At 45.3% G+C, this 15,087-nt stretch overlaps 1 protein-coding gene across 1 annotated transcript in view; it reads right to left on the bottom strand.

Moving 5' to 3' along the window:
- LOC112071098 (membrane-associated guanylate kinase, WW and PDZ domain-containing protein 2-like) overlaps window positions 1-1,621 on the bottom strand; it is a 112,354-nt gene extending 110,733 nt beyond the window's left edge. Inside the window, 1 exon segment of the mRNA XM_070439250.1 lies at window positions 1,270-1,621. Within this exon segment, the coding sequence (XP_070295351.1) occupies window positions 1,270-1,291 (22 nt within the window). The 5' untranslated portion in view covers window positions 1,292-1,621.
- Between the last annotated feature and the right edge of the window lie 13,466 nt (window positions 1,622-15,087).

The following is a 15,087-nucleotide window of genomic DNA, read 5'->3' on the forward strand; positions in this document are numbered from 1 at the left end:
TATTATCTAGCATTGTACCATCACTGATGACTGGGGCCATGGACGTGATATTTACAATGTAAGAAAAATGACAGTATGTACATTACATATGTTCCCTTTAAGAGTAGCTGCAAGACATCCATTTATACATTTGGTGCAGTTATCTGACCATTGAGATATTTCTTAGTGGAAGGTGTTGCAGTACAAGCCATCCAATGTCCATCTCCAACCTGGGACTCAGTCCATAGGCATGCTTATTGTAATGGTCTGTAATGGTCTGATTTACAATGTAAGACAAATGACAGTATGTACATTACATTACGTTCCCTTTAGGAGTAGCTGCAAGACATCCATTGATACATTTGTTGCCAGTTATCTGACCATTGAGATATTCTTTGAGTGGAAGGGTGTTACAGTACAAGCCATCCCCATGTCCATCTCCAACCTGGGACTCAGTCCATAGGCATGCTATTGTAATGGTCTGTAATGGTCTGCATAGCAGCATCCTGTTGGAATGTCTGAAGCCATTACCTTCTATTAAATGAGTGAGAGTGGAAGCTCCTTTCACTGGCGGTCACATATCAGTCTCTTGCCACTGAGATGTAAGACCAAGGATATAGTAGAGAAAACTCAGGTACACTGGGATTTGTGTCTGATACAGACAGCAATGTGTTAGCTGCAGAGATAACATTGACACCAATAGGATTGTCCGTCCTCTACCAGCTCTATCAGAAAAACTAAATTGAAAGTTATTTTAAGTCCAGTAAAAAAGGCTTAAACTGAGTCTGGGAAACCAGTCTTAAAAGTCTATTTAATTCCAGTCCCAGATCACACCACATTCAAATCTCTCAGTGAAAGATTCTGCTAAAACTACTGAAGCCAAGAAGAGTGGAAGGGAAGTTTTCCCTAGTCCCTCTGGCTGTGCCTGGGAATCTGGGGAGCCAGRCCCACTCAGGCAGCAGTCAAACAGAGACGTGAGTGATGAAGCAACCTGGAGATGTTGACAGTGACAGATTGGTTATTCATCCAGCTTGTCATCAGAGGCTTCCAGTACTTGTGGGGGTTCATCATCAGTGTTTTGGTGGAATCTTAAGTCTGATACCAAACTCCCTCAAGTAACTGTCTACAGTACAAACAACATTCCTTGTAACTAAACAAGCCAAACAATGTTGAGCAAACATTTCACAATCCAGCACCATCATATAGCCAACTTTCTGTAAAAGTCAGTTTTCTGACATGGACATGTTATATTCCACATTCCACCATGTACATTGCATGTACAATACCTACCCCTAAAGAAAGACTTGATCATGGTGTCTGTGTCCTTGTGGAACAGGCTGACGCTCAGAACATGTATTCTCCTCCTCTCCTCCTTCCAGGGTTCTGTACTCTTTCATCACATTTCAGACATCCCTTTGGTCTCGCTCTGCATCTGAGCCTCGAGAGAATCAAAGCAGTCACTTTTGGTGTTACAGTGTGACACAATAATTCTGCAACCTGGAGACACTTGACAGCAAATACAGAGGTTCTTGGAGGCGCTAGGCATCCACTCAAACCAGTCCCTTTAATCTGSGGAGATCCAAAAACAAGAGAAAAGACAACAACGCTTTCTTTCCCCTCACAGCTGTTTCACTCTGTATCCATGGACTACAGGAGCCTCGTCATACACACACAGCCCAACCCAGGCAGGTATGGAGAGAGAGAGGGAGGGAGACAGATGGAGAGAGAGAGAGAGAGAGAAAGAGAGGGATGGAGAGATAGACACACACACACTGACACACACATAGATTGGGGGCGAGCTGATGTCATCCGTTTGGATGTGTGGCCCCGGGGTGTGTGTCTGTGTGTGTGTGTGTGTGTGTGTGTGTGTGTGTGTGTGCCTGTGGTCTCTGTGCAGCCCAGACACAGTGGGATTTATGGTGGATGTGAAAGTGCCGCTGTCAGCTTAATCCTCACACTGCAGCCAGAGATGTCCCTATCCCGGCCAGAGACCACATTACCACCCAATGACACAATCTGTTTGTCAGGGACGCCTGCCTGCCTGTCTCCATGGCTGTCTACCTGCCTGCCTACTCTGATTCAGTTATAACACCCTATCACAGCCAGTTAGGCCTGAAGCTTAGGGCGGCCATACTAGCAGACAACAGGTCCACATACCATCCAATGACCCTATTTGGTTCCATGGCCGAGCTCTGGATTGCTCCATTGCTTTCTGAAGTGGTTTTCACCCAGGTCGTTTATTTGCTACAGCCCTACAGTCATGGGAGCCATTTTGTCAGTTTGGATTGAAGAGTTAGAGTCTCTTGAGTCCTGCTTGGGATTTGAACCCATTACCGTGTTGGGTCAGAGGGGAAATAATCAGCGATCTACATGATGGCAATCATCCACACAGCAACCTCTGACCCTTTAAATCCAGAGGTTGAGCCACACCAGGAGCCTCTATCACCACCAGCTGTGTGTGTATGTCTCGCTCTCTGTGTGTGTGTGTGTATGTGTGTTTGTGTGTGTGTGTGTGTGTTGTACTTGCAAGTGTGTGTGTGTGTGCATTTACTGTGTGTGTATGTACTGTGTGTGTGTGTGTGTGTGTGTGTGTGTGTGTGTGTGTGTGTTTGGTCTCCCGGGTGGCGCAGTGGTCTAGGGCACTGCATCGCAGTGTTAGCTGCGCCACCAGAGTCTCTGGGTTCGCGCCCAGGCTGGGCTGGGTTCGCGCCCAGGCTCTGTCGCAGCCGGCCGCAACCGGGAGATCCGTGGGGCGAAGCACAATTGGCATAGCGTCGTCCGGGTAGGGGAGGGTTTGGCCGGTAGGGATATCCTTGTCTCAGTATGTGAAAAAAATATATAAAAAAATAATGTAATAAAATGTATGCACTCTACTGTAAGTCGCTCTGGATAAGAGCGTCTGCTCTTGGCCGGTAGGGATATCCTTGTCTCAGTATGTAAAAATGTAATAAAATGTATGCACTCTACTGTAAGTCGCTCTGGATAAGAGCGTCTGCTAAATGACTAAAATGTAAATGTAAAATGTGTGTGTGTGAGTGTTCAGTGATTTCCAAGATGGCGTAGCAGTCGGATGTGTGTTTGTCTTGTCCCGTCTTGTCCCATGTAAATAGTCAGTTTTTCCCGTATATATTTTAATCTCACTTTCCACCTACGATCTAAATATACATTCCTGCAACCCGCCCCACCCGAAGTGGTACGGATCTGCTATTTTTAAACATTATAACTGGAACCTCCATCAGAAGCTAGCCAGCTAACCAGCTATTAGCTAGTAGTCACTGTTAGCCATGGCTAGCGGTCCTCAGTCAATACCTGCCAGTCTGCACAACACGATATCGGACTGCTTTTCTCCACCACATCACCGGATTCCTGCCGCAAGCTCTGGGCCATTACACCGGATCATCGCAGCTATCTAGCTGCAATCGAGTCGCTACCGCTGGCTAATGCCTCTGTCCCGAAGAAAGCACCAGTTAGCCTTGAGCTAGCCTCGAGGTAGGCCCATCTCCAGGCTWGCCGAAGAGGTATACCCGCTAATTCGTGGGCTACAATACCTCTTTTGCCAATTGGCCTGGACCCTTTATTGTCGTCATGGAGCCCCGCCGATCCATTCAACAGGCTTTTCCATTGCGTTGGCACTGAAGACCCATCTGCTAACCCCGGCCCGCTAGCTTTCTGAACACCGTGCCTTCCGCTCGCCTAGCATAGTAGCGACTACCGAACGGCCCCCGGACTCACCTATTGCTGCTCATTGGACCCTATGATCATTCGGCTACACATGCCTCTCTCTAATGTCAATATGCCTTGTCTTCTGCTGTTTCAGTTAGTTCTTATTGTTTTATTTCACTGTAGAGCCCCTAGTCCAGCTCAACATGCCTTAGATAGCTTTTTTGTCACACACCCCACACATGTGGAGACCTCACCTGGCTTCATCACTCAATGCCTAGGTTTACCCCCACTGTACTCACATCCTACCATACCCTTGTCTGTACATTATGCCCTGAATCTATTCTACCACTCCCAGAAATCTGCCCCTTTTATTCTCTGTTCCCAACGCACTAGATGACCAGTTCTTATAGCCTTTAGCCGTACCCTTATACTACTCCTCCTCAGTTTCTCTGGTGATGTAGATGTTAACCCAGGCCCTGTAGCCCCCAGCATCACACCTATTCCCCAGGCACACTCATTTGTTTACTTCTGTAACCGTAAAAGCCTTGGTTTCATGTATGTTAACATCAGAAGCCTCCTCCCTCAATGTGTTTTATTCACTGCTTTAGCACACTCCGCAAACCCTGATGTTCTAGCCGTGTCTGAATCCTGGATTAGGAAGGCCACCAAAAATCCAGACATTTCCATCCCCAACTACAACATTTTCCGTCAAGATAGAACTGCCAAAGGGGGCGGATTTGCAATCTACTGCGGATATAGCTTGCAGAGTTCTGTCATACTATCCAGGTCTGTGCCCAAACAGTTTGAGCTTCTACTTTTAAAAATCCACCTTACCATAAATAAGTCTCTCACTGTTGCCGCTTGTTATAGACCCACCTCAGCCCCCTGCTGTGCCCTGGACACCATATGTGAATTGATTGCGCCCTATCTATCTTCAGAGTTTGAACCGTTAGGTGACCTGAACTGGGATATGTTTAGCACCCCGGCCATCCTACAATCTAAGCTAGATGCCCTCAATCTCACACAAATTATCAAGGAACCTACCAGGTATAACCCTAAATAAACATGTGCTAGATACATAGATATCATCCTGACCAACTTACCCTCTAAATACACCTATGCTGTCTTCAACCAGGATCTCAGCAATCACTACCTCATTGCCTGCGTTCGTGAGSGGCCCGCAGTCAAACGACCACCCCTCATCACTGTCAAACGCTCCCTAAAACACTTCAGCAAGCAGGCCTTTCTGATCGACCTGGCCCAGGTATCCTGGAAGGATATTGATGCCTGGTTGTTCTTTAAAAGTCCTTTCCTCACCATCTTAAATAAGCATGCCCCATTCAAAAAATGCAGAATTAAAAACAGATATAGCCCTTGGTTCGCTCCAGCCTTGACTGCCCTTGACCAGCACAAAAACATCCTGTGGGTACTGCATTATCATCGAATAGCCCCCGCGATATGCAACTTTCAGGGAAATCAGGAACCAATATACACAGTCAGTTAGGAAAGCTAAGGCTAACRTTTTCAAACAGAAATTTGCATCCTGTAGCACTAATTCCAAAAGGTTTTGGGACACTGTAAAGTCCATGGAGAATAAGAGCACCTCCTCCCAGCTGTCCACTGCACTGAGGCTAGGAAATACTGTCATCACCGATAAATCTACGATACGGCCCAAGAATTGAACCCTGTGGCACCCCCATAGAGACTGCCAGAGGCCCGGACAACAGGCCCTCCGATTTGACACACTGAACTCTATCAGAGAAGTAGTTGGTGAACCAAGCGAGGCAATCATTTGAGAACCAAGGCTATCGAGTCTGCCGATGAGGATGTGGTGATTGACAGAGTCAAAAGCCTTGGCCAGGTCAATGTATACGGCTGCACAGTATTGTTTCTTATCGATGGCGGTTAAGATATCGACCTTGAGCGTGGCTGAGGTGCACCAATGACCAGCTCTGAAACCAGATTGCATAGCGGAGAAGGTGCGATGGGATTCGAAATGGTCGGTAATCTGTTTGTTGACTTGGCTTTCGAAGACCTTAGAAAGGCAGGGTAGGATATATATAGGTCTTTAGCAGTTGGGTCAAGAGTGTCACCCCTTTGAAGAGGGGGATGACCGCAGCTGCTTTCCAAACGTTGGGAATCAGAGCGATACGAAAGAGAGGTTGAACAGGCTAGTAATAGGGGTTGCAACAATTTGGCAGATAATTTAGAAAGAAAGGGTCCAGATTGTCTAGCCCGGCTGATTTGTAGGGGTGGCAGGTCAATAAATCAAAGGGGGAATTCACATCATACTAGTAGTGGGAGATGTGGCAGGTCAGTAAACTAGAGGGGGAATTCACATCAATACTAGTAGTGGGAGATGTGGCAGGTCAGTAATCTAGAGGGGGAATTCACATCATACTAGTAGTGGGAGATGTGGCAGGTCAGTAAACTAGAGGGGGAATTCACATCAATACTAGTAGTGGGAGATGTGGCAGGTCAGTAATCTAGAGGGGGAATTCACATCATACTAGTAGTGGGAGATGTGGCAGGTCAGTAATCTAGAGGGGGAATTCACATCATACTAGTAGTGGGAGATGTGGCAGGTCAGTAAATCTAGAGGGGGAATTCACATCATACTAGTAGTGGGAGATGTGGCAGGTCAGTAAACTAGAGGGGGATTCACATCATACTAGTAGTGGGAGATGTGGCAGGTCAGTAAACTAGAGGGGAATTCACATCATACTAGTAGTGGGAGATGTGGCAGGTCAGTAATCTAGAGGGGATTCACATCATACTAGTAGTGGGAGATGTGGCAGGTCAGTAATCTAGAGGGGGAATTCACATCATACTAGTAGTGGGAGATGTGGCAGGTCAGTAATCTAGAGGGGAATTCACATCATACTAGTAGTGGGAGATGTGGCAGGTCAGTAATCTAGAGGGGGAATTCACATCATACTAGTAGTGGGAGATGTGGCAGGTCAGTAATCTAGAGGGGGAATTCACATCATACTAGTAGTGGGAGATGTGCAGGTCAGTAATCTAGAGGGGGAATTCACATCATACTAGTATTGGGAGATGTGGCAGGTCAGTAATCTAGAGGGGGAATTCACATCATACTAGTAGTGGGAGATGTGGCAGGTCAGTAATCTAGAGGGGGAATTCACATCATACTAGTAGTGGGAGATGTGGCAGGTCAGTAATCTAGAGGGGGAATTCACATCATACTAGTAGTGGGAGATGTGGCAGGTCAGTAACTAGAGGGGGGATTCACATCATAACTAGTAGTGGAGATGTGGCAGGTCAGTAACTAGAGGGGGAATTCACATCATACTAGTAGTGGGAGATGTGGCAGGTCAGTATCTAGAGGGGATCACATCATACTAGTAGTGGGAGTGTGGCAGTGTCAGTATCTAGAGGGGGAATTCACATCATACTAGTAGTGGGAGATGTGGCAGGTCAGTAATCTAGAGGGGGAATCACTATCATACTAGTAGTGGGAGATGTGGCAGGCTAGTAATCTAGAGGGGGAATTCACATCATACTAGTAGTGGGAGATGTGGCAGGTCAGTAATCTAGAGGGGGAATTCACATCATACTAGTACTGGGAGATGTGGCAGGTCCATAAACCAGAGAGGGAGGGGTTTAACAATGTTCATGGCATCCCTTTACAATGAGAACTTTTCCCTGTCGTTCCCTGACATTTGCTTAATGGCTGCTCAAATTAGGGAAGAACGTGGCGACACACACACACACACACACACACACACACACACACACACACACACACACACCACACACACACACACACACACACACACACACACACACACACACACACACACACACACCACACACACACACACACACACACACACACACACAAAGAGAGGAGAGTGGTGGAGTGGAGAGGTAGAGATACAGGGTTTTCCCTGAAGCCTCTCCTGTCTCTAGTAGCTCCAGCATAGTAACCATAGACTATCAGAGGTGTATACAGGATCACTTCTGAGAGTGAAAAGCCATTTATTGCATATCACTTCCCTCTTGAGTGACTGGAGTTTATACATGAGTGTAACGGGTGTGAAATGGCTAGCTAGTTAGCAGATAGATAGGTAACAATGCTTTTTGGGTGACGGATGGCGGTAGGCGATGTGTTCAGCGAGTCCCTGGTTCGAGCCCAGGTTGGGCAAGGAGAGGAACAGAAGCAACACTGTTACATGAGCAAACACACACAACTTGAAAGACTGCCTTTTTTGTGATGATTTCAAACGGTACTTGGGATGAATAAGGTATACAAGTATGTGACATTAAGATCTCAACATACACTGCTATACCCACAACAATAGCATACTGAGAATATAGTCGTGGCCAAAAGTTTTGAGAATGACACACAATATACATTTCCACAAAGTTTGCTGCTTCAGTGTCTTTTAGATATTTTTGTTCAGATTGTTACTATGGAATACTGAAGTATAATTACAAACATTTTTCATAAGTGTCAAAGAGTCAATATTTGAAGTGTTGACCCTTCTTTTTCAAGACCTCTTCAATCGCCCCTGGATTGCTGTTAATTAACTTCTGGGCCACATCCTGACTGATGGCAGCCATTCTTGAATAATCAATGCTTGGAGTTTGTCAGGAATTTGTTGGGTTTTTGTTTGTCCACCCGCCTCTTGAGGATTGACCACAAGTTCTCATGGTTTTAAGGTCTGGGGAGTTTCCTGGCCATGGACCCAAAATATCAATGTTTTTGTTCCCCGAGCACTTAGTTATCACTTTTGCCTTATGGCAAGGTGCTCCATCATGCTGGAAAGGCATTATTCGTCACCAAACTGTTCCTGGATGGTTGGAGAAATTGCTCTCAGAGGATGTTTTGGTACCATTCTTTATTCATGTCTGTGTTCTGAGGCAATATTGTGAGTGAGCCCACTCCCTTGGCTGAGAAGCAACCGAATACATGAATGGTCTCAGGATGCCTTACTGTTGGCATGACACAGGACTGATGGTAGCGCTCACCTTGTCTTCTCCGGACCAGCTTTTTTCCGGATGCCCCAAACAATCGGAAAGGGTATTCATCAGAGAAAATTACTTTACCCCAGTCCTCAGCAGTCCAATCCCTGTACCTTTTGAAGAATATCAGTCTGTCCCTGATGTTTTTCCTGGAGAGAAGTGGCTTCTTTGCTGCCCTTCTTGACACCAGGCCATCCTCCAAAAGTCTTCGCCTCACTGTGCGTGCAGATGCACTCACACCTGCCTGCTGCCATTCCTGAGCAAGCTCTGTACTGGTGGTGCCCCGATCCCGCAGCTGAATCAACTTTAGGAGACAGTCCTGGCGCTTGCTGGACTTTCTTGGGCACCCTGAAGCCTTCTTCACAACAATTGAACTGCTCTCCTTGAAGTTCTTGATGATCTGATAAATGGTTGATTTAGGTGCAATCTTACTGGCAGCAATATCTTTGCCTGTGAAGCCCTTTTTTGCAAAGCAATGATGACAGCACGCGTTTCCTTGCAGGTAGCCATGCTTGACAGAGGAAGAACAATGATTCCAAGCACCACCCTCCTTTTGAAGCTTCCAGTCTGTTATTCGAACTCAATCAGCATGACAGAGTGATCTCCAGCCTGGTCCTCGTCAACATTCACACCTGTGTTAACGAGAGAATCACTGACATGATGACAGCTGGTCCTTTTGTGGCAGGGTTGAAATGCAGTGGATTTTTTTGGGGGGGGAGATTCAGTTCATTTGCATGGCAAAGAGGGACTTTGCAATTAATTGCAATTCATCTGAATACTCTTCATAACATTCTGGAGTATATGCAAATTGCCATCATACAAACTGAGGCAGCAGACTTTGTGAAAATGAATATTTGTGTCATTCTCAAAACTTTTGGCCACGACTGTACATTGAATCAATTTACACCGATTTTTCTGATAGCTACTTTATTGAGGAAAGTTTGACGTACTTTGACTGTGATATGTGGTTGTACSTCCTAGCTACCTGAAGTTGAATGCCCTAACTGTAAGTCGCTCTGGATGAGAGCGTCTGCTAAATGACTCAAATGTCAGTGGGATGTAATGGATCCTATCATCTGAAATGAAACTAGGCTACATGATGTGAAACAACGAAGAGTAACTGACCCCAAACCTAGTCACCAGTTCTTCAAATGATACTCAAGTTAATAGGAAAATCATAAATAATAAAGACACTCTATGCATTATTCATGACATGTTTCTTCCCTGGCAGCTTTCCTACTTCTCGCTCGCGGCACAAAATGTGTTCTGGAAATGTACTCACCAACTTGCTGTGTGGAGTAAATAATGGCTTGAGGAAAACGTTTTATATAAATAATCATGAAAATGAAATACATATTTACTGAGAAGAAGGTGGGGTTTGTGTGTGTGTGTGTGTGTGTGTGTGTGTGTGTGTGTGTGTGTGTGTGTATGGGGAGCATAAGCACAGACAGTCAGATGGAAACGAGGGTTGAATGAGGGACACGTTTCCATACACTGCGTATATTCACTGATAGTGTAACAACGTGTCTCTCTTGTGTGAATTACACTTTCTATCGCACAAGGCTATTTTCCTTTCCCTTCCGTTCTCTTTAACACGCATAACTTTAAACATGACATAATAGATAAACAGGGAATACAATGTCTATGTAAATGGAGCTTGGCTTTTCTACTGAACGAATATCTGATGAGTTTTGTGTCTCTGATTGGTTAAAGTKATTAATTCATCACCATATTGTTGCCAGCGAATCAGGAAAGTKAAMTACTGACGCTGTTCCTGTTTAAACACACATRAAKAATACATCCGTGGACATACAGTATAAAGCAGAAGGCTACTGTACGTACTGTATGAGCAACATTTGAAAGCTTATGAAGAAATCACATCCAAACAGATCTGAGGGACACTGTTTTCTCTAAAGCAGGGGTCTTCAACTTTTTCACGTCTTGTCTAATCATCAGGTAAATTAAGGTGGCAAGGAGAAGTAATCAACTTTTTAAAATGAATACATTTGGTAGATAGTTTTCCATTATTTTGACCTCCCCACAATATAATTGGAAGTGGAAGTGTAAACTCTAACATAGCCTATTAGTTATAAAGTTAACTCCAAACACATTTTCCCTAATAGCAGCTGTTAAGCTGATTAAACAAAGGTTAGCCATGTGTTGGCAAAAATGTATATGCAAGTCAAGAAAGCTTACCAGCAGCCAGTGGCACTTGCCGCGTCTGGTAGTCGTGTGTGCTTTTTCAAAGCCTATGTCAGACACTCCAGTGAGTGTAATTAGCTCAATGTTAGGAGTAGAGGAGTAAATTTGACATCATTATAAAGATATACTCCTCTTAAATACTGTAGGTATATCACTGAAAATGTGTTTATTCTGTTGTTGCTAGCGATATTCATAAAAACATTGAGATATTGAGGACCCTAGGTGACATACCCCTTCTCTAGAGTGTTCTCTTTTTCCCACTTTACGTTCTCTTTCCTTCCCACTCCCTTTTCCTCTTCCTCTTCCTCCCCCCGGCCCCTCCATCTCTCACCTCCCCTCTGCCTCCTACTTTCTCTCTCTATGTCACGTCCTCTCATGGCAGCATGCTCTTCTGTCCCTCCCTCCCTCTCTGGCTTTCCCATCCACCTCTCTCCTGTCCTCTCACTCCCATGGTATTTCCTCTTTCCTTCATGATTTTCCATTCATACTGGATCCAATTACCGTCCCGCTCCGAGGCCCTTCCCAAATGCGGCCCCTGTCTAACAGCCCAGCCACATCCATAGCACATCCATCTGAGTGCCACCATCTCTCGCCCTCCCTCTCTCTTTTACTCCCTCTCTCTTGACTCTCACTGTCACTSTCCCTCTCTCTCTGTGTCCRCTCTCCCTCAGTCTCTCTCTCTCTCAGTCTCTCTCTCTCTCTTCCCCCCTCTCTCTGTCTGTCTCTCTATCTCCCCCTCTCTCGATCTCTCTCTCTGCCACCAATAATCCATCCAGCCTTCCACAACGGGACTGCCAGCTCTGCACAAACTCTAATTGGATCATTTTAAAAGGTGCTCACCATGACCACTCTCACCAATGTAATTATGTTTTCCACACCAGAGGAGAGAGAGATGTTGGCAGGTCAAGTAATCTAGAGGGGAATTCACATCATACTAGTAGTGGGAGATTGTGGCAGGTCAAGTAACTAGAGGGGAATTCACATCAATACTAGTAGTGGGAGATGTGGGCAGGTCAGTAATCTAGAGGGGGAATTTCAACATCATACTAGTATTGGGAGATGTGGCAGGTCGAGTAATCTAGAGCGGGGAATTCACATCATACTAGTAGTGGGAGATTTGTGGCAGGTCAGTAATCTAGAGGGGGAATTCACATCAATACTAGTAGTGGGAGCATGTGGCAGGTCAGTAAATCTAAGAAGGGGGATTCCACATCATACTAGTAGTGGGAGATGTGGCAGGTCAGTAAATCTAGAGGGGGAATTCACATCAAAAAAATACTAGTAGTGGGAGATGTGGGTCAGTTAGAGGGACATCAAACGTAGGAGTTGCAGTTAATCTAGAGGGGGAATTCACATCATACTAGTAGTGGGAGATGTTGGCAGGTCAGTAATCTAGAGGGGAATTCAACACGTATAAAGCTAGTATTGGGAGATGTGGCAAGGTCAGTAATCTAGAGGGGGAATTCACATCATACTAGTAAGTGGAAGATGTGGCAGGTCAGGTAAATCTAGAGGGGGAAATTCACACATCATACTAGTAGTGGGAGATTTGGCTCGTCAGAGGTCAATAATACGTATTGGGGTGTGCAAGTTATATCTAGGGGATCAAACGTAGTGGGGGTGAGTATATTGAGGGGACACATCATACTAGAGTGGAGATGTGGAGGTATTCAGAGATCCCAAGAGTGGAGAGTGGGTCAGTAAACTAGAGGGGGGGATTCACATCATACTAGTAGTGGAGATGTGGCAGGTAGTAAACTAGAGGGGGGAATTTCACATCTCTAGTAGTGGGAGATGTGCAGGTCAGTAATCTAGAAGGGGGAATTTCACACTCATACCTCGTAGTGGGAGATGCTGGCAGGTCAAGTAATCTATGAGGGGGAATTACATCATACTAGTAGTGGGAGATGTGGCAGGTCAGTAATCTAGAGGGGGAATTCACTATCATACTAGTAGTGGGAGATGTGCAGGTCAGTAATCTAGAGGGGGAAATTCCATCACTACTAGTAGTGGAGATGTGGCAGGTCAAGTAATCTAGAGGGGGAATTCACATCATACAGTATGGGAGAAATTGTGGCAGGTCAGATCTAGAGGTCCAGACAGTATGGAGTGGGAGGAAATCGAGGGGGGTTTTAACAATGTTCATGGCATCCCTTTACAATGAGAACTTTTTCCTGTGTTCCCCGACATTTGCCTTAATGGGCTGCTCCAAAATTTAGGGAAGACGTGGCGACACACACACAGCACACACACATCACACACACACACACAACACGATCACACACACCACACACACACAGCGACTAGACACACACAACACACACACACACAAACACACACACACACACAAAAACACACAACACACACCACACAAAAACTACACACAAAGAGAGGAGAGTGGTGAAGTGGAGAGGTAAGAGATACAGGGTTTTCCCTGAAGCCCTCTCCTGTCTCTAGTAAGCTCCAGCAATAGTAACCATAGACTATCAGAGGTGTATACAGGATCACTTCTGAGAGTGGAAAAGCCATTTTTGCATTATCACTTCCTCTTGAGTGACTGGAGTTTACTACATGAGTGTAACGTGTGAAATGGCTTAGCTAGTTAGCAGAATAGATAGGTAACAATGCTTTTTGGGGTTGCGGATGGCGGTAGGCGATGTGTTCAGCGAGTCCCTGGTTCAAGCCCAGGTTGGGGCAAGGAGAGGGACAGAAGCAACCAACTGTTACATGAGCAACCACACACACTGAAAGACTGCTTTTTTGGTATGAATTTTCAAAAACGTCTTTGGGATGAATAAGGTATAACAAGTATGTGACATTAAAGATCTCAACATCACTGCCTATACACCACAATCAATAGCATTACTGAGAATATGTCGTGGCAAAAGTTTTGAGAATGACACAACAAATAGTACATTTCCACAAAGTTTGGCTGCTCAGTGTCCTTTTAGATATTTTTGTTCAGACTGTTACTAATGGAATACTGAAGTATAATTAAAACATTTATAAGTGTCAAAGAGTCAATATTTGAAGTGTTGACCCTTCTTTTTCAAGACCTCTTCAAGTCCGCCCCTGGATTGCGTTAATTAACTTCTGGCCAATCCTGACTGATGCAGCCCATTTCTTGAATAATCAATTGCTTGGAGTTTGTCAGGAATTTGTTGGGTTTTTTTGTTGTCCACCCGCCTCTTGAGGATTGACCACAAGTTCTCAATGGGTTTAAGGTCTGGGGAGTTTCCTGGCATGGACCAAAATATCAATGTTTTTGGTCCCCGAGCCACTTTAGTTATCACTTTTGCCTTATTGGCAAGGTGCTCCATCATGCTGGAAAAGGCATTATTCGTCACCAAACTGTTCCTGGATGGTTGGGAGAAGTTGGCTCTCAGAGGATGTGTTTGGTACATTCTTATTATGTCTGTGTTCTGAGGCAATATTGTGAGTGAGCCCACTCCCTTGGCTGAGAAGCAACGAATACATAATGGTCTCAGGATGCCTTACTGTTGGCATGACACAGGACTGATGGTAGCGCTCACTTGTCTTCTCCGGACAGCTTTTTTCGGATGCCCCAAACAATCGGAAGGGTATTCATCAGAGAAAATTACTTTACCCAGTCCTCAGCAGTCCAATCCCTGTACTTTTTGAAGAATATCAGTCTGTCCCTGATTGTTTTCCTGGAGAGAAGTGGCTTCTTTGCTGCCCTTCTTTGACACAGCAGCCATCCTCCAAAAGTCTTCGCCTCACTGTGCGTGCAGATGCACTCACACCTGCCTGCTGCCATTCCTGAGCAAGCTCTGTACTGGTGGTGCCCCGATCCTGCAGCTGAATCAACTTTTAGGAGACAGTCCTGGCTTGCCTGGAGCTTTCTTGGGCACCCTGAAGTCTTCTTCACAACAATTGATAACTGCTCTCCTTGAAGTTCTTGATGATCTGATAAATGGTTGATTTAGGTGCAATCTTACTGGCAGCAATATACTTTGCCTGTGAAGCCCTTTTTTGCAAAGCAATGATGACAGCACGCGTTTCTTGCAGGTAGCCTGCTTGACAGAGGAAAGAACAATGATTCCAAGCACTACCCTTCTTTTGAAGCTTCCCGTCTGTTATTCGAACATCAATCAGCATGCCAGAGTGATCTCCAGCCTGGTCCTCGTCAACCATTCCACACCTGTGTTAACGAGAGAATCACTGACATGATGACAGCTGTCCTTTTTGTGGCAGGTTGAAATGCAGTGGATTTTTTTGGGGGGGAGATTCAGT

This window comes from Salvelinus sp. IW2-2015, unplaced genomic scaffold (genome assembly GCF_002910315.2).
Source record: "Salvelinus sp. IW2-2015 unplaced genomic scaffold, ASM291031v2 Un_scaffold1520, whole genome shotgun sequence".
Lineage (NCBI taxonomy): Eukaryota > Metazoa > Chordata > Actinopteri > Salmoniformes > Salmonidae > Salvelinus > Salvelinus sp. IW2-2015.